The sequence below is a fragment of the Salmo trutta genome, chromosome 35, assembly GCF_901001165.1.
Source record: "Salmo trutta chromosome 35, fSalTru1.1, whole genome shotgun sequence".
NCBI classification, from domain to species: Eukaryota; Metazoa; Chordata; class Actinopteri; order Salmoniformes; family Salmonidae; genus Salmo; species Salmo trutta.
The window spans coordinates 29,085,336-29,106,193 of NC_042991.1; the positions used below are offsets into that span (position 1 = coordinate 29,085,336).

General features: G+C 42.7%; 1 protein-coding gene across 1 annotated transcript in view; it reads left to right on the forward strand.

The window, feature by feature from the left end:
- The first annotated feature begins 19,317 nt into the window (after positions 1–19,317).
- enpp1 (ectonucleotide pyrophosphatase/phosphodiesterase 1) overlaps positions 19,318–20,858 on the forward strand; it is a 46,485-nt gene continuing 44,944 nt past the window's right edge. The window contains exon 1 of the mRNA XM_029734117.1: positions 19,318–19,735. Coding sequence (XP_029589977.1) covers positions 19,598–19,735 — 138 coding nt within the window. The 5' untranslated portion in view covers positions 19,318–19,597. The remainder of the gene's footprint in view (positions 19,736–20,858) is intronic.

Consider the following 20,858-nt stretch of genomic DNA (forward strand, 5'->3'; position numbering starts at 1 on the left):
TTCCTTCCACGCAACCATTTCATGCGGATGAATTACCTGACACATGAAAAAAGTCAAGACCGGGCTGATGGAAACAGGAAATTCCGGTACAATTTTATAAATGTCGAAAACATGTTGTGTCTGTACAAACAATTATGCAAGAAACGGCAGTTGAAACGCCTTCATATGCAAATATTTCCATAATAACCATCCTATCAAAGTACATTTGGAATCATGTGGTGTGTGGTCCTCCCACTATGACTCGTCTGGAAACCATGCAGTTTGTTAGGCTATAGATGAAATAAGTGATGAACTTCACAGAGTGGTGAAAGTGCACGGTGATGAGCTTGATGCTCTGTCTTATTCTGTTGACATGATGATCGATGCTTGGCTGCGAACCGCCCTTGCTGTCTCTGCCTGCCCGGTTCCCCTCTCTCCACTGGGATTCTCTGCCTCTAACCCTATTACGGGGCCTGAGTCACTGGCTTACTGGTGCTCTTCCATGCCGTCCCTAGGAGGGGTGAGTCACTTGAGTGGGTTGTGTCACTGACGTGATCTTCCTGTCCGGGTTGGCGCCCCCCTTAGGTTTGTGCCGTGGGTGAGATCTTTGTGGGCTATACTTTGCCATTTCTCAGGGTAGTAAGTTGGTGGTTGAAGATATCCCTCTAGTGGTCTGGGAGCTGTGCTTTGGCAAAGTGGGTGGGGTTATATCATGCCTGGTTGGCCCTGTCCAAGGGCATCATCTGATGGGGCCACAGTGTCTCCTGATCCCTCCTGTCTCAGCCTCCAGTATTTATGCTGCAATAGTTTGTGTCGGGGGGCTAGGGTCAGTCTGTTATATCTGGTGTAATTCTCCTATCTTATTTGGTGTCCTGTGTGAATTTAAGTATGCTCCCTCTAATTCTCTCTCTCTCCCTCTCCCTCCCCTCCCGGAGGACCTGAGCCCTGGGACCATGCCTCAGGACTACCTGGCCTGATGACTCCTTGCTGACCCCAGTCCATCTGGTTGTGCTGCTGCTCCAGTTTCAACTGTTCTGCCTGCGGCTATGAACCCTGACCTGTTCACTGGACGTGCTACCTTGTCCCGGACCTGCTGTTTTTGACTCTCTCTCTTTACCGCACCTGCTGTCTCTAACTCTGAATGCTTGGCTATGAAAAACCAACTGACATTTACTCCTGAGGTGCTGACCTGTTGCACCCTCTACAACCACTGTGATTGTTATTATTATTTGACCCTGCTGGTCATCTTTGAATGTTTGAACATCTTGGCCATGTAGTGTTATAATCTCCAACCGGCACAGCCAGAAGAGGACTGCCTGCCCCCCATCAGAGCCTGGTTCCTCTCTAGGTTTCTTCCTAGGTTCCTGCCTTTCTAGTGAGTTTTTCCCTAACCACCGTGCTTCTACATCTGCATTGCTTGCTGTTTGGGGTTTTAGGCTGGGTTTCTGTAGAGCACTTTGCGACATCGGCGGATGTAAAAAGGGCTTTATATACAGTTGAATTCGGAAGTTTACATACACTTAGTCATTAAAACTCGTTTTTCAACCACTCCACAAATTTCTTGTTAACAAACTATAGTTTTGGCAAGTCGGTTACGACATCTACTTTGTGCATGACACAAGTCATTTTTCCAACAATTGTTTACAGACAGATTATTTCACTGTATCACAATTCCAGTGGGACAGAAGTTTACATACACTAAGTTGACTGTGCCTTTAAACAGCTTGGACAATAGTATGCAAGTATAAACACCATGGGACCCCGCAGCCGTCATAGAGTTGAACGTACTTTGGTGCGAAAAGTGCAAATAAATTCCAGAACAACAGCAAAGGAACTTGTGAAGATGCTGGAGGAAACAGGTACAAAAGTATCTATATCCACAGTAAAACAAGTCCTATATTGACATAACCTGAACGGCCGCTCAGTAAGGAAGAAGCCACTGCTCCAAAATCGCCATAAAATAGCCAGACTACGGTTTGCAACTGCACATGGGGACAAAGATCGTACTTTTTGGAGAAATGTCCTCTGGTCTGATGAAACAAAAATAGAACTGTTTGGCCATAATGGTCATTGTTATGTTTGGAGTAAAAAGGGGGAGGCTTGCAAGCCGAAGAACACCATCCCAACCGTGAAGCAAGGGGGGTGGCAGTATCATGTGGGGGTGCTTTGCTGCAGGAGGGACAGGTGCACTTCACAAAATAGATGGCATCATTAGGTAGGACAATTATTTGGCTATATTGAAGCAACATCTCAAGACATCAGTCAGGAAGTTAAAACTTGGTCGCAAATGGGTCTTCCAAATGGACAATGGCCCCAAGCATACTTCCAAATTTGTGGCAAAATGGCTTAAGGACAACAAAGCCAAGGTATTGGAGTGGCCATCACAAAATCCTGACCTCAATCCTATAGAAAATGTGTGGGCAGAACTGAAAAAGTGTGTGCGAGCAAGGAAGCCTACAAACCTGACTCAGTTACACCAGCTCTGTCAGGAGGAATGGGCCAAAATTCACCCAACTTATTGTGGGAAGTTTGTGGAAGGCTACACAAAACGTTTGACCCAAATTAAACAATTTAAAGGCAATGCTACCAAATACTAATTGAGTGTATTTAAACTTCTGACCCACTGGGAATGTGATGAAAGAAATAAAAGCTGAAATAAATCATTCTCTCTACTATTATTCTGACATTTCAGATTCTTAAAATAAAGGGGTGATCCTAACTGACCTAAGACAGGGAATTGTTACTAGGATTAAATGTAAGGAATTGTGAAAAACTGAGTTTAAATGTATTTGGCTAAGGTGTATATAAACTTCCGACTTCAACTGTATACACATTTGATTGATTGATTGGGCACATTCACTATACAACGCATGTTTTTGTGACAAAATCATCAGCAGAGTTGAAAATGTGATGGAAACCCATTGACAGTGCCTTCAGAAATTGTTCATACCATTTGACATATTATTCCAAATTCTGTTGTGTTAGAGGCTGAATTAAAACAAAAAAAATCTCAACTATCTACACAATACCACATAATGACAAAGTGAAAACATGTTTTGAGAAATGTAAACATTTTTGGAGGAAATGAAATACAAAAATATACATTTACATAAGTAATCACACCCCTGAGTCAATACGTTAGAATCACCTTTGGAAGCGGTTACAGCTGTGAGTCTTTCTGGGTAAGGCTCTAAGAGCTTTCCACACCTGGATTGTACAATATTTGCACATTGCTATTTTTAAATTCTTCAAGCTCTGTCAAATTGGTTGTGGATCATTGCTAAACAGCCATTTTCAAGTTTTGCCATTGATTTTCAAGCCAATTTAAGTCAAAACTGTAACTAGGCCACTCAGGAACATTCAATGTTGTCTTGGTAAGCAACTTCAGTATATTTGGCCTTGTGTTTTAGGTTATTGTCCTGCTGAAAAGTGGATTTGTCTCCCAGTGTCTGTTGGAAAGCAGACTGAACCAGGTTTTCCTCTAGGATGTTGCCTGTGCTTAGCTCTATTCCATTTATTTGTATCCTAAAAAGCTCCCTAGTCCTTGCCGATGACAAGCATACCCATAAATGATGCACCCACCACCATGCCTCGAAAATATGAAGAGTGGTACTCAGTGATGCGTTTGATTTTGCCACAAACATAATGTTTTTTATTTTGCAGTTTTACTTTAGTGCCTTAATGCAAACATTATTTGGAATATTTTTATTCTGCACAGGCTTGCTTATTTTCACTCTGTCATTTAGGTTAGTATTGTGGAATAACTACAATTGTGTTGATCCATTCTCAGTTATTTTAGGTGCACTACGTCATCACATACATCCTGTTATCTGCAATAAGTATGTTTGATGGAAACACAGACAGACAGACACATCTCTGGTGAGAAAATGTGCATATTGTTTTATGCAGATTTTAGAATTTTCGCAATAAAATCTGTCGCCAATTGGATGGAGACCTAGCTACTGTGGTCTCATGTTGAGATAAATCCATGTCTCAGGCCATCTATTTTGTAGATTCACCTGTATGCCACAACCCTGAATGAATGGAAAACATTAGCACCATATCATGTCACATTTTAATTCAATACAATGCTTGTGTTGTTCATTCATTTAGGCTTGAGGCATAAGGCTGAGGAACGTAGCTGGATCTACACAATCGATGGCATGGGATGGGGATTCATCTTGACATTAGACTACTTTAAGTCTTAAAACGTTGGACAAACTTCGATTTGGGATGTCCCTTTTAATCATCAAGTGGCCTGCAATAAAACACACTATGTCAAATATCATATTAGCCTATGCCATCTGCCTATGTGAATTGTTTCTCCACATCTCTATCCTTGATTTATCCGGTACTTTTCCATGCATGCCAAATAATTCTAATAAGCATGGACAGCAGGAACTTAATTAGTCTGTTTGGTGGAAAGGTTAGCTAATTTGTCCTGTGGCTTTAGGCAGCAGATCGTTGTTTGTTTAGATTGATTTATCTGTAATAAGAAAGCCATATGTGAAGAGAAATGTATGAATAATGAAAGCAAAATAGAGTGGGACTGGGAAACATGGCAGTTGTTGAAAATACTCACAAAACAAGTTAGTCTGAATAAGGATATTGGCCAAATCCTGGAAAACATGGCCAGATTTTCTTTCAGCCCTGCACATTTCGTACATAAGGCCTTTTGTAGAGAGGAAAATGGACAAAAGCAACAATCTTGATAAAAAATCAATTGTGATTCATATTGTTTTTCCCACCGAACCGTATCCGTGAATGCAAGTCATATACTGTCATGTGTACCCAACTACTAAAGGTTAGACATGACAGCTGATGTAAAAAGGGCTTTATAAATACATTTGATTGCATTTGATTGATAGTTTAACTGTTCTCAGAATTGTTCTATGTGTTGTGAGGTCAAAGTTTGAGTAGGGGAGAGTGGGGTAAGTTGGGCCAAAGGGGTAAGTTGAGCCAAAGGGCTAAGTTGAGCCGAAAGGGTAAGTTGAGCTGCCCTTGTGTCTAGGAAACCATACACAAAATGTATCATTTGACCAAATATTTAGGAAGAGGTCATCATTTCATGGAGTCTGTGAAGGAAGAAACCACATGGAAAAAGTGGTAAGCAAGTTAGCTCCCAAAAACAGAACACCAGATATGGTTTCAAATGACACCAGGACTAGCTTTGTAGCATCTACAGGATAATCATTTTACTGTCTAAAAGAAGATGTGTTTAATGCCAAAATGTCACATATTTCTCAACTTTAATCAATTATTTCTCAATAATCAAATCAAATCAAATTGTATTGTATTTGTGCCAAATGCAACAGGTGTAGGTAGACCTTACCATGAAATGCTTTCTTAGAAGCCCTTAACCAACAATGCAGTTCAGAAAAATAGAGTTAAGCTTTATTTACTAAATATTATTTACTAATATATTTACTAAATAAATGAAAGTAAAAATTTGTACAGGTAGGGGTAAAATTACTATGCATAGATAATAAACTTTGAGTAGCAGCAGTGTAAAAACAAAGGGGGGGGGGGTGGGGGGTGTAGAAGCTGTTAAGGAGCTTTTTGGACCTAAACTTGGAGCTCCGGTACCGCTTGCCTTGCAGTAGCAGAGAGAACAGTCTATGACTTAGGTGACTGGACCTTCCTCTGACACCGCCTAGTATAAAGGTCCTGGATGGCAGGAAACTTGGCCCCGGTGATGGACTGGGCCATACGCACTACCCTCTGTAGCGCCTTATGGTCAGATGCCGAGCAGTTGCTATACCAGGCAGTAATGCAACCAGTGAGGATGCTCTCATTTTGTATACAAGACAAACATCCTTCCCCGAAAAATACCTTCCTATGGATTTCATTTCAGGAAGATCCAAAACACCATAAATATTTTTGGACCAATCTCTTGTGGAATCGCTCTAATGTTGGATATTTGTGCCACATTTCTCCTGCTACAAGGTGATAAGGCTTTTCAATGTGTGAGAGGTCAAAGGTCATATTCAGAGGTTAAACCAGGCACACTACCATGGACATGCTGTGGGAAGGCCTTTATGCTTTTTAAATGGTGAACACAACGTGGAAAAATCATAGCCTTCATTCATCACATTTGGATGGAGAAAAAGCAGGTTCCGTACAAGGTCGTTGAATATAACTGTCAATTTAAAGGCACACCTTGTAAAGGCACAATCTGCAAGATGTCCTGCTGTTCAATGGCCATTTCAATCTGTGATATACTTGACTTTATTGTAATATTGATGGTTATTAGTGACTGACAGCTAGGGTAAGCTCAGAACAGCTGCGCCAGCTTTAGTAAAGGTATCCCGCTTTGACATGTCTGACACACTAAAAGCTAAAACTGGCGAGTGTAGAGAGTATAGAGATATTGTTATCTACGTCGGCACCAACGATGTTAGGATGAAACAGTCAGAGGTCACCAAGCGCAATATAGCTTCAGCGTGTAAATCAGCTAGAAAGATGTGTCGGCATCGAGTAATTGTCTCTGGCCCCCTCCCAGTTAGGGGGAGTGATGAGCTCTACAGCAGAGTCTCACAACTCAATCGCTGGATGAAAACTGTTTTCTGCCCCTCCCAAAAGATAGAATTTGTAGATAACTGGCCCTCTTTCTGGGATTCACCCACAAACAGGACCAAGCCTGGCCTGCTGAGGAGTGACGGACTCCATCCTAGCTGGAGGGGTGCTCTCATCTTATCTACGAACATAGACAGGGCTCTAACTCCTCTAGCTCCACAATGAAATAGGGTGCAGGCCAGGCAGCAGGCTGTTAGCCAGCCTGCCAGCTTAGTGGAGTCTGCCACTAGCACAGTTAGCGTAGTCAGCTCAGCTTTCCCCATTGAGACCGTGTCTGTGCCTCGATCTTGGTTGGGCAAAATTAAAAATGGCGGTGTTCGCTTCAGTAATCTTACTAGTATAAAGACCTCCTCCATTCCTGCCATTATTGAAAGAGATTGTGATACTTCACATCTCAAAATTGGGTTACTTAATGTTAGATCCCTCACTTCCAAGGCAGTTATAGTCAATGAACTAATCACTGATCATAATCTTGATGTGATTGGCCTGACTGAAACATGGCTTAAGCCTGATGAATTTACTGTGTTAAATGAGGCCTCACCCCCTGGTTACACTAGTGACCAAACCCCCCGTGCATCCGGCAAAGGCGGAGGTGTTGCTAACATTTACGATAGCAAATTTCAATTTACAAAAAAAAAAAACAATGACGTTTTCGTCTTTTGAGCTTCTAGTCATGAAATCTATGCAGCCTACTCAATCACTTTTTATAGCTACTGTTTACAGGCCTCCTGGGCCATATGCAGTGTTCCTTACTGAGTTCCCTGAATTCCTATCGGATCTTGTAGTCATAGCAGATAATATTCTAATTTTTGGTGACTTTAACATTCACATGGAAAAGTCCACAGACCCACTCCAAAAGGCTTTCGGAGCCATCATCGACTCAGTGGGTTTTGTCCAACATGTCTCTGGACCTACTCACTGCCACAGTCATACTCTGGACCTAGTTTTGTCCCATGGAATAAATGTTGTGGATCTTAATGTTTTTCCTCATAATCCTGGATTATCGGACCACCATTTTATTGCGTTTACAATTGCAACAAATAATCTGCTCAGACCCCAACCAAGGAAGATTAAAAGTCGTGCTATAAATTCTCAGACAACCCAAAGATTCCTTGATGCCCTTCCAGACTCCCTCTGCCTACCCAAGGACGTCAGAGGACAAGAATCAGTTAACCACCTAACCGAGGAACTCAATTCAACCTTGCGCAATACCCTAGATGCAGTTGCACCCCTAAAAATTAAAAACATCTGTCATAAGAAACTAGCTCCCTGGTATACAGAAAATACACGAGCTCTGAAGCAAGCTTCCAGAAAATTGGAACGGAAATGGCGCCACACTAAACTGGAAGTCTTCCGACTAGCTTGGAAAGACAGTACCGTGCAGTATCGAAGAGCCCTCACTGCTGCACGATCATCCTATTTTTCCAACTTAATTGAGGAAAATAAGAACAATCCGAAATTTCTTTTTGACACTGTCGCAAAGCTAACTAAAAAGCAGCATTCGCAAATGGAGGATGGCTTTCACTTCAGCAGTAATAAATTTATGAACTTTTTTGAGGAAAAGATCATGATCATTAGAAAGCAAATTACGGACTCCTCTTTAAATCTGGGTATTCCTCCAGGGCTTCATTGTCCAGAGTCTGCACAACTCTGCCAGGACCTAGGATCAAGGGAGATACTAAAGTGTTTTAGTACTATATCTCTTGACACAATGATGAAAATAATCATGGCCTCCAAACCCTCAAGCTGCATACTGGACCCTATTCCAACTAAACTACTGAAAGAGCTGCTTCCTGTGCTTGGCCCTCCTATGTTGAACATAATAAACGGCTCTCTATCCACCGGATGTGTACCAAGCTCACTAAAAGTGGCAGTAATAAAGCCTCTCTTGAAAAAGCCGAATCTTGACCCAGAAATTATAAAAAACTATCGGCCTATATCGAATCTTCCATTCCTCTCAAAAATTTTAGAAAAAGTTGTTGCGCAGCAACTCACTGCCTTCCTGAAGACAAACAATGTATACGAAACGCTTCAGTCTGGTTTTAGACCCCATCATAGCACTGAGACTGCACTTGTGAAGGTGGTAAATGACCTTTTAATGACGTCAGACCGAGGCTCTGCATCTGTCCTCGTGCTCCTAGATCTTAGTGCCGCTTTTGATACCATCGATAACCACATTCTTTTGGAGAGATTGGAAACCCAAATTGGTCTACATGGACAAGTTCTGGCCTGGTTTAGATCTTATCTGTCGGAAAGATATCAGTTTGTCTCTGTGAATGGTTCGTCCTCTGACAAATCAATTGTAAATTTCGGTGTTCCTCAAGGTTCCGTTCTAGGACCACTATTGTTTTCACTATATATTTTACCTCTTGGGGATGTCATTCGAAAACATAATGTTAAATTTCACTGCTATGCGGACGACACACAGCTGTACATTTCAATGAAACATGGTGAAGCCCCAAAATTGCCCTCGCTAGAAGCCTGTGTTTCAGACATAAGGAAGTGGATGGCTGCAAATTTTCTACTTTTAAACTCGGACAAAACAGAGATGCTTGTCCTAGGTCCCAAGAAACAAAGAGATCTTCTGTTGAATCTGACAATTAATCTGGATGGTTGTACAGTCGTCTCAAATAAAACTGTGAAGGACCTCGGCGTTACTCTGGACCCTGATCTCTCTTTTGAAGAACATATCAAGACTGCTTCAAGGACAGCTTTTTTCCATCTACGTAACATTGCAAAAATCAGAAACTTTCTGTCCAAAAATGACGCAGAAAAATTAATCCATGCTTTTGTTACTTCTAGGCTCGACTACTGCAATGCTCTACTTTCCGGCTACCCGGATAAAGCACTAAACAAACTTCAGTTAGTGCTAAATACGGCTGCTAGAATCCTGACTAGAACCAAAAAATTTGATCATATTACTCCAGTGCTAGCTTCCCTACACTGGCTTCCTGTTAAGGCAAGGGCTGATTTCAAGGTTTTACTGCTAACCTACAAAGCATTACATGGGCTTGCTCCTACCTATCTTTCCGATTTGGTCCTGCCGTACATACCTACACGTACGCTACGGTCACAAGACGCAGGCCTCCTAATTGTCCCTAGAATTTCTAAGCAAACGGCTGGAGGTAGGGCTTTCTCCTATAGAGCTCCATTTTTATGGAATGGTCTGCCTACCCATGTGAGAGACGCAGACTCAGTCTCAACCTTTAAGTCTTTACTGAAGACTTATCTCTTCAGTAGGTCCTATGATTAAGTATAGTCTGGCCCAGGAGTGTGAAGGTGAACGGAAAGGCTGGAGCAACGAACCGCCCTTGCTGTCTCTGCCTTGTCGGTTCCCCTCTTCCCACTGGGATTCTCTGCATCTAACCCTTTTACAGGGGCTGAGTCACTGACTTACTGGTGTTCTTCCATGCCGTCCATGGGAGGGGTGCGTCACTTGAGTAGGTTGAGCCACTGACGTGGTCTTCCTGTCTGGGTTGGCGCCCCCCCCTTGGGTTGTGCCGTGGCGGACATCTTTGTGGGCTATACTCGGCCTTGTCTTCGGACGGTGGGTTGGTGGTTGTAGATATCCCTCTAGTGGTGTGGGGGCTGTGCTTTGGCAAAGTGGGTGGGGTTATATCCTGCCTGTTTGGCCCTGTCCGGGGGTATCATCGGATGGGGCCACAGTGTCTTCTGATCCCTCCTGTCTCAGCCTCCAGTATTTATGCTGCAGTAGTTTATGTGTCGGGGGGCTAGGGTCAGTCTGTTACATCTGGAGTATTCTCTTGTCTTATCCGGTGTCCTGTGTGAATGTAAATATGCTCTCTCTAATTCTCTCTTTCTTTCTTTCTTTCTTTCTCTCGGAGGACCTGAGCCCTAGGACTACCTGGCATGATGACTCCTTGCTGTCCCCAGTCCACCTGGCCATGCTGCTGCTCCAGTTTCAACTGTTCTGCCTGCGGCTACGGAACCCTGACCTGTTCACCGGACGTGCTTGTTGCACCCTCGACAATTACTATGATTATTATTATTTGACCATGCTGGTCATTTACGAACATTTTAACATCTTGACCATGTTCTGTTATAATATCCACCCGGCACAGCCAGAAGAGGACTGGCCACCCCTCATAGCCTGGTTCCTCTCTAGGTTTCTTCCTAGGTTTTTGGCCTTTCTCAGGAGTTTTTCCTAGGGAGTTTTTCCCAGCCACCGTGCTTCTTTCACATGCATTGCTTGCTGTTTGGGGTTTTAGGCTGGGTTTCTGTACAGCACTTTGAGATTTCAGCTGATGTACGAAGGGCTATATAAATAAATTTGATTTGATTTGATTTTGACACACGTTGATGAAGCACTCCACACATCTTTAGCACTACAGCTGTGTCTCACAGAGTTTATCCCCCTGCCTGCCTGCCTATCTGTTTGCCTGTCCATCTGTCTGTTTGTCTGTCTGGTGTCTGACTGTTGTCTGTCAGTCTGTCTGTCTCACAGTTTACCCTGTCTGTGTGTGTGACATGTCTGCCTGTCTGTCTGATAGGCCTGTTTGTTTGTTTGTTAGTTTGTCCGTCTGGCTGTGCCTTCTGGCCAATATCCTTCACTTAACAAATCAAGGTTATTCTCCACAAGGGGTTTTTAGTCGAGGTTTACCAATGGTCCTTGCAGGATATATTTTTGATTGAGGTTAGCCAGCAAGGTTCTTGGCCGTTGTCTATATCAAACACAGTTGTATTAAAAGCTTTTGTAATATGCTTCTAAACCCCAAAGACTCATCTTACTTTCATAAGCAAATTGAAAGAGAAGAAAATCCTTCTGTTGAATTTGTATCTGTTGTTCTTTGTTTCCTAATCATTTTGACTACAGTGAAGACGTGAGCCGTATCCTTGAAAAAAAGCCACTGAGTTAAACAAAATCTTACACGAGTGAAAGCAAAAAAACAGTGACATAACACATACGTCCAAAACAATCAGACTTATATACTGCATGGTGTATCCTCATGGCTCTGTCAGGCAAACCTATACACAGAACACACCACAATGCTTAAATGAAGCGAATAACAGGTTTTTGGTTTTATGACCCTTAACAAATGCACTGATTGGAAAGGAGGGATCTGCAGAAATCATGCAGACTGTGCTCCATGATTGGGAGAATCCGAGAGGATGAGAGAGAGAGAGAGAGAGAGAGCGAGAGAGAGAGAGAGAGAGGGGGGGGGGAGAGAGAGAGAGAGAGAGAGAGAGAGAGGGGTGGGAGAGAGAGAGAGAGGGAGAAAGGCAGAGCGACAGAGAGAGAGGCAGAGAGAGAGGCAGAGAGAGAAAGAGAGGGAGAGGCGGGGAGAGAGAGGGAGAAAGACAGAGCGACAGAGAGAGAGGCAGAGAGAGAGGCAGAGAGAGAGAGAGAGAGGGAGAGGAGGGAGAGAGAGAGAGGAGAAGAGAGAGAGAGAGAGAGAGGGAGAGGAGGGAGAGAGAGAGAGAAAGAGAGAGAGAGGGAGAGAGAGAGAGAAAGAGAGAGAGAGGGGAGAGGAGGGAGAGAGGGGGGGGGGGAGAGAGGGAGAGGAGGGAGAGAGAAAGAGGGAGGATAACCAGGGGGGAACACATTACTCATAGTGAGAGAGGAGGGGGTGATGTGGGCTATATGATCAAATCCAACCAAACACAGAGCTGAAAAATAGAAGTGAGCTCTCTCCCTTCTCCTTTTTCAGCCCCAGCCTAGCTTCCTCCACAACTTAAAAAACCCTGGCACAGCCACCGTGGAGGAGCCGCTTCAAACAAGGCCCTCCAGCATTGTACTATGTTTGTGTAGTGACAGTTGGAGGGCCCACTCTGCATGTTCACAACATTGTTAACAAGAACAATGCTACCAGCAGTCTCTTTCATACACACACATTGAGCCATTCAAGTTTGTAGTTATCTAAGGCTGTCCTCCTCCAGGACATAAATACAGTGAGCAACCAGGTAGGCTTAGCTTGTCAATCAACCACTCATCTGTTCAGATAGTCTTGATGGCTGATGTACAGTACATGACGTCTGAGACGAAGGACGATTTCAATATGGCAACGTTTTGAGGAGCATGTCGCACATCCAATGAATAATTCACCCGAGCATTACATTTTTACCTCGTTTTTATAAGTGGCCTACGTTCTCTCCCAGGGAAGATGAGAGGCGCGCTCATAACTGTCAGCTGATGAATTGTTAAACTAAAGAACGACTCCCACCACTTCGTATTCCATTATTCAAGTGTCATTGTTCGCCTGGGACGGAGCTGGAGGAGCCACTCGACGTCCCCTCAAGTACCACTGAGGCGGTTTGATTTTTCAAACACAGTGATGACACGCAGTGCAGCTAAGATAATAAACCCCAAAGCCTCAACAGCAACAGCCTTTGGAAAAGTTAGGGCATTCTGACGTTATTAGCATTACCCATGAATCCCTGTGGGATTAGCAGTAAAGAGACCAGGGAAAGTTATGCTGTCACTTGTTGGACATCTAATTCTGCTCCTGGGTATAAATGACTACTGCCTGATGGATCTAACTGGTATGATTCAGCCTTAGTCATCATGTGTCCCAAATGGCACCCTATTCTATAGGGCCCTGGTCAAAAATAGTGCACTACACACAATATGGGCATGGTAAACACATTTAAATCCAGATGTAAACGCATGATGTGCTCGGAATTCCATTATCAGAACTCCATGATCAGAATACAAACAATGCATTAACTGTCAAGTGTAGACACAGCCATTGAGCCATTATGTCAAAACAACTATCTCAAACACAGATGCCTCCAGTGAACTAGACCGGGCATACTATCTGTGACTCAAGGACATAAAAAAACACATCTACCTGACAGAAAGGCAGCCCAATTCTGAAATTTGTTTCACTAATTGGATTTTTGACCAATCAGATCAACTCTGAAGAAAATCTGACGTGAAAAGATCTGATAATAAATCATATGGTAAGTAAAGATCGCAATTAATGGTGAAAATATTGCAATTTTATTACATTTTTCTAAGTATGCTCTTAAGTATGCCTTGACCCCTGAGGGAAAGAGAGGGAGAGAAGCAGAGAGAGAACACATGGTAGATTCATACTGTATATTAATAAAGTATATACACCGTAGGGAATAGGGTGCCATTTGGGGCATAGCCATTGAACCCAGATAGCAATTTAATTGCACTTATAGACCTTACCCATCACCATCAAATTGACAACATAGGCCTTTTCAAGAGCAAAATGTGAGAGAAGATTCTGAGAACAAGGGAGAATGTGCGACGGAGACAATAAGTGCTGAATGTGAGGGTCACAGATAAGGTCATATTCTAATGGCCAGCTGGGTTGAGGACAGCTGTAGGCTCTCTGCTGAGACACACTGCTGCGGCGAAACTAGTTCACTGAGCATAGGACACTGCACATCACTCACTCACAGTAAATAAACACACACACAAACACACACACACACAGGGAAAGAAAGATAAACACGCAGCACTGGAAACAGTAAGTCCCAGGCATGCTGTAAATCCTGAGTGTCACACAAGGGAGAGGTCAGGGGTCGCGTGTTCCTGCCCCAGTGCTGGCAATGTGATCGCCATCATGAGCACTACGTTTCTCAGAGGGACAGTGGAACACCCTAACCTCAACCCCAAATGCTGTAAAAACATACAATGTACAATGCTATGGGAAAACGTGTTGGGAATAAATAAATATGCCGTCGTGAGAAAGTTTGCTGTAAAAATAGGTGCTGTCCATTGTCATAGTCAAGCCTCAGCCATTATGGCTCTAGCATTGACACTTACAACACTACCACCTTGTGGGTGTAGATGGAAGTTAACACTGTGTGTTTGAATGGCTTCCATGTGAATACAGTAAACAGGCCTAGCCCTGGAGACCTTGATGCATTTCCTAGACATAATTAACGAAGCCTCAACTCACTATAATTGCTTTGCATATGGCTACACTGTAAGAAAGGATGGTTCCATGGCCTAGATTCGTTCATGGTGGTAGAAGACTTTGAATGTTTTGCTAGCTACCTTTATTGAGGGGGAGTACATATGAAGGTCATTCAGTGAGTAGTAGGAGGTGAAGTGAGGCCTCATCTCACTTTAGAAATTACAACGTATACCTAGATGGTATGGCCATGAACTATGATGACATAGTAGTAGCCAGTGCTTCATTTGAGCCGGATCCTGGTACCTCTCCGTTTTGGACTATTTTGTTCCGAACCTATTTGAGCCGGATCCTGGTACCTCTCCGTTTTGGACTGTTTTGTTCCGAACCTATTTGAGCCGGATCCTGGTACCTCTCCGTTTTGGACTGTTTTGTTCCGAACCTATTTGAGCCGGATCCTGGTACCTCTCCGTTTTGGACTGTTTTGTTCCGAACCTATTTGAGCAGGATCCTGGTACCTCTCCGTTTTGGACTGTTTTGTTCCGAACCTATTTGAGCCGGATCCTGGTACCTCTCCGTTTTGGACTGTTTTGTTCCGAACCTATTTGGCCAGATTCAGTAACTCTCGTGGCATGAAAAATTATATTTTTACAATGTAACAATTCTAATAAAATGAATCAAAGTTCATTCGAGTTGCCTCTTCATTAATTATCCTGCCCCCACAAAAAAAACGTAATGTGAAAAAGTAGATTTTCAGCCCGGGGCTAATATTCTCAGAGTTGTTTTGGGTTCGGTCGGTTTTATGGTTTGCGGAACATTCTAACCTCTGTTTGAAACCAACGCTTGGCCGTGGCTGTGTGAGAAGAGCGCCAGTATCTCTCACATAACTAGAATGACATTCAATTTTTATAATCTCTCTCCCTCTTTGCTCTGACAGACATGAGCCTGCAACTCTCATCTCTCCAGTGTTGCACTTCATCATGTATTTCCATATGGAATCATACCCGCACGAAGCGTTCTGAAGGAACTGCAGCACCACGGATAAATTGTAATACATTTGTCTAAGTTATAGAATGACTGCTGTCTCTTCAGAAATAAATGAAATCATTCAGAATAGCCTACTACACCCTGAATAGGCATACAATTTAGCCACAGAGGATCAATAGGTTCTTTTTTTTTATAGCCTAGCTGTGGAATGTAGCCCAATAACAAAGAATAGCCTACAGTCGGGAACGTGCGGGCAAATATGTCACTGAAAAAAACAGCACACAAACCAAACACGCCTTTTGCAATATTTAAAATACAATCGAGGGAAAACAAAGTTTGGAAAGAAAATGGCTCCTGCTGAAAAGAGAACACTCTATGCTGTAAGCTACCAACATATTTGATCAACTTCCCAATATTGTTTTCAGTGGCGACCTGTCATTCAGGGCAGGTGTGTTGAGCCCCACTTGTTTAGCCAAAAATATATTTATATTTACAGTACCAGTCGAACGTTTGGACACACCTACTCAAGTTTTTTTTCCCACAATTTTCTATATTGTAGAATAATAGTGAAGACATCAAAACTATTAAATAACACATATTGAATCATGTAGTAACCAAAAAAGTGTTAAACAAATAAAAAAATGTCATATTTGAGATTCTTCAAAGTAGCCACCCTTTCCTTGATGACAGCTTTGCACACTCTTGGCATTCTCTCAACCAGCTTCATGAGTTAGTCACCTGGAATGCATTTCAATTAACAGGTGTGCCTTGTTAAAAGTTAATTTGTGGATTCTTTCCTTCTTAATGCGTTTGGGCCAATCAGTTGTGTTGTGACAAGGTAGGTGTGGTATACAGAAGATAGCCCTATATGGTAAAAGACCAAGTCCATATTATGCCAAGAACAGCTCAAATAAACAAAGAGAAACGACAGTCCATCACTATTTTAAAACACGAAGGTCAGTCAATCCGGAAAATTTCAAGAACTTTGAAAGTATCTTCAAATGCAGTCGCAAAAACCATCAAGTGCTTTGATGAAACTGGCTCTCATGAGGACCACCACAGGAAAGGAAGACTCAGAGTTACCTCTGCTGCAGAGGATAAGTTCATTAGAGTTACCAGCCTCAGAAATTGCAGCCAAAATAAATGCTTCACAGAGTTCAAGTACAGACACATCTCAACATCAACTGTTCAGAGGAGACTACGTGAAAATAGTACAAATTAAAAAAACACTTGAATGAGTAGGTCTGTCCAAACTTTTGACTGGTACTGTATGCATTTGTTTTTTGTTGTTGTCACGTGTACATTATGGTGGACACCTGTCACCATCGTTACGCGCATCAGCGCATAATGACACTCACCTGGACTCCATCACCTCCTTGATTAACTGCCCTATATATGTCACTCCCTTTGGTACCTTCCCCAGGCATCAATGTTTCTGTGTCAGTTTCATGTCTGTGATTCTTGTTTTGTATTATGTTTTCATTTATTAATTAAATGATTCACTCCCTGAAATTGCTTCCCGACTCCCAGCGCACACGTTACAGTTGTTGCATGTTATTTTGGCATTAATACTTGTCACATATCAGTTTACAAACAATGCAAAAAAAATCTTTTAGTTAATAAAGCCGCATACAAACAGTCTTTTTTTTGCTTTCTTGAGTAAGGCAGCTTCAAAATGTAGGTGTTTCAGCCTAGCTCAGTGCTTTCTGTGGTGGTGGGGCAGCCAGCGGAAAATACAGAGCAAAGGGGTTGGTAATGTTCTCTAGTTGCACCGTGATTGGCTCAGTGTTCTGTCACTCATGGGGACACTACGTCAGTGCAAAATCTACAGGGGAGAGCTCGAAAATTCAAGCCCCTTGGGTGATGTCATAGATTTACATTAGAAGTGCCCATCTAAGAAGGCTCAAGGTAATTGGCCACAGATAAAATGATGTCAAATCACGTTATATCTACTGTAGCTTTGATTGGACTGATCATGACAACATCATACTGTCAAAATCTTAGCTAGCTAGACAAGCAGTCATCATCGTGAATCAAGTCGACAATCTACTGGCAAATTATTTTCAAACCTTGTCATATAAAGAGAAATTATAGATAAAATGTATCGGTGCTCATCGGCCATTGGACAAACATTACACAACAAGTTGAAAATCTCAAATTCAACAATGAGTGGTTTGGAAGGAATCAGTGGCTAACTGCAAGCATTGCAAAGCAATCACTAGCCTGCTATTCAGTGGAGATGGTGTGTGGGCCAAGTCTGGGTTTAAGGGTCTCTTTTCCAAGCTTAAAAAGAAAAATATTCACATGGAACACCATGGGCCAGAAAAGGTTGATGCTGCTACATAAATGATGTAATATGCCTGTAAGACTGTAGCTAAGAAAGCAATACTAAGTGTATGTTGTGTAGTAAGCTGTTTGTAGCCCATGTGCCTCACCCTGATAATGTGGTCCCTTTCCCCCCTCATAACTTAGCCTACTGTTCTGACTTGCTGGTGCACATGTAGCCTATAGCCTGTTTTAGAGAAATGTCATCATTGAATATTGCCAGAGCTTTCATTGTCTGCTGTAAGAACAGCCCATGTTCTGAATTCTGTCGCTATACTTTTAAAAAGTGCTGAACAAATAGTTACATTGAGTGCGTCCGTTTTAGCTCGCTCATTAATGTCTTAATAAAAATTACGGATTACCTCTTATCCACTCATCGTTCCCTTATGCCATAGTTTGTACATCTCAATTGTCAGTAGAAACCACATAACTTTTTCTCTAAGCAAGTCAGCCATATCAGCTATGTTTTTTAAAAGGCAGTAAATTAGGCTGAATGAACTGTTTCGCTGCCAGACAAGGTTCTGCTGATAGCCAGGTGTAGTGGTGGTAAACATTCACTCCATGGTGCTGTAAAGAAAGCTCTGCTGTTGGTACAGCTTTATGTAGGCCCTAACAGTTTGTGGGCACTGTTTGCCACCATTAGAGTGCAATTAATGTATTGTTTAGTGTCGTGTTGTGTAGTGGCTTTGCTAGCATGCATAATTTTTTGTTTGTTTGTCCCACTAAGATGTACATGCTAATATCGCCATTAATTATTTTACAAAAGAGAGAGAGAGAGAGAGCAATAGGCTTTGGCACGAGCGCATGTGCCAGCAAGGGAGTGAGCTGTGCATCAGTGTGTGAGTCAGTGAAACTGGAAAGCATTTTTAGGACTATAATTTCCTCCTCATATTGTAGCCTGTAATATGTCTCCACCTAGGCCTAGGCTATAGATGGATTCATGACAAGGCGGTTTTTATTGATCTCAGGTTCTCAGTTGGTCGTTTTGTGCGGTATTTTAAAAAGATGCTGCCAAAGTCTCCAGTCAAGTAAAATGACGTAGAGTTGCACGAAATGTGTTTATAAAAAGGCAAATATTTTCCCGGATAATAGACTACAAAAATGTTTCCCCGTGTGCAACTTCTGTAAGTGCTTCTATTCTACTGCTCTATGCCACAACGCAAATGCGCTGATATGCATGCAATGCTTTCTGGTACCTCAGAACTGCCCAGGTCAGCCAACTCTCGCGCTCACTTTTTGTTCCGGCACCTCCCAATCTACAAATGAAGCACTGGCAGTAGCCATAGGAGTCTTGAAGGTTAGCGATTGCAAGGAAGTTGCAAGCTTCATGATCACCAAAAGGTGGCGGCAGTGATGCATTATCTGAACTTGTAGAATTTTCCTTGAGCGATGTTGAGTTGTGTAGCCTACACAGTACACCACCTTCAAACTGATGTTTAACTGTCTTTATACATGTCTGAGGTAGTCTATTGTAATAATTACAGTGAGTAATTATTGTACATAAAGCGAATGTTGGCTAATTACAAATGTCCTCTCAACATAATTACAAACGTCCAACTCTAGCTCTCCATACCTATTGTGGCGTCTATTTTCGATGTTTCCTCTGCCATGCGTGAGGGTGGTGTGGCAGGACTTGGCCGCGGTAGTCTTGTAATTTACTTTTTAATGGTACTACTCCAATACTGTACTTCACCCTGACTCAGCTGGCTGCACATGTTGTATAAGGATTAGGCTACAACGCTAACTTCGAGACGTCAACACAAAAAGAAGGAGGTTCTTCATTGAGCCCTACAAAGTCCAAAGGAAAAGAGACCAGACTATTTTCTCTCAAATCTGCAAAACCTTTCTGTTACAAACTCCCGGGAAAAACTTTATGCAGAATGGAAATATCCAAAGCAGATGACCTTTCGACTGAGCAGGCTGCCAATTTACTAGGTTCACCTGGTCGAGACAATCAGATGAGACAGAGTGGACAGGTCCACAAAAAGAGGTCAAAGAACCGCATGGTCATCGTTGCGGTGAGTGGAATTACTGTAACTTTTCGGGCTGGGTAGGCTATGGTAAAACTAGGATCAAGTGTACCTACGCAGTCTGCATTCTTGGTGATGTTATATCGCATGATGATACAATGTAACCTAGCCAAACTTTAAAGTCAAGTACCAGCATGTATAGCCTACATTTCAATTCATTTGTGGCATGTTATCTTTTGGATGGCACACATTCAGTGATTCGTTCATAGGCTATTGCAAGCGAGCAGGTGTTTATGTTATCGAATTTGATAGGCTATTGAATTACATAAAGGAGCAATGACATTGGGTAAGACAGTTAAACTAAGCTGATGAGGTATTTTTACATTGTATTTCTTTTAAACCTTATTTTACCAGGTAAGTTGACTGAGAACCTGTTCTAATTTACAGCAACAACCTAGGGAATAGTTACAGGGGAGAGGGGGTGAATGAGCCAACTGGAAGCTGTGGATGATTAGGTGGTCAGGACACCAGGGTTAACACCCCTACTCTTATGATAAGTGCCATGGGATCTTAAGTGACCACAGAGAGTCATGACACCCGTTTAACGTCCTATCCAAAAGACTGCACCCTACACAGGGCAATGTCCCATATCACTGCCCTGGGTCATTGGGATACTTTTTTTTAGACCAGAGGAAAGAGTGCCTCCTAATGGCAATGATGTACAATCATTAATGGCTATATAGTAGTGATCCTTCATATATGAGCCATGTTACAATTCTCACCTAGCGGATTAGTCCAATTGGCACGATTCGTAGGGTGTTTGCATTTCACACCAGGGACCTGGGTTTACTTCCCTGCCCTGCTGTTTTACTACATTGGTGTCAGAAGTGAGATGGTGGCCATGAGGCCATCAGAACGCACGACGGGACTTGTGAGGGGGCCATGATAGGTCAAAGCACAAGGACCTGCCTTCCCATTTGGAGGGGCCGTTTAGCGATCCTCACCAATTCCCACCAAGCCAGTTAACCTCTTTGGTGTGACAGGTAGGGTGTTTGCCAGCGACCTGGGTACACTTCCCTACTTGCCTGTGCCAGCCATTGACTTTGTGGTTGTCTGAACCTGCAATTACTATATCCTTACATTCAAGAATGTGTCAGTAGCCTACGTGCGC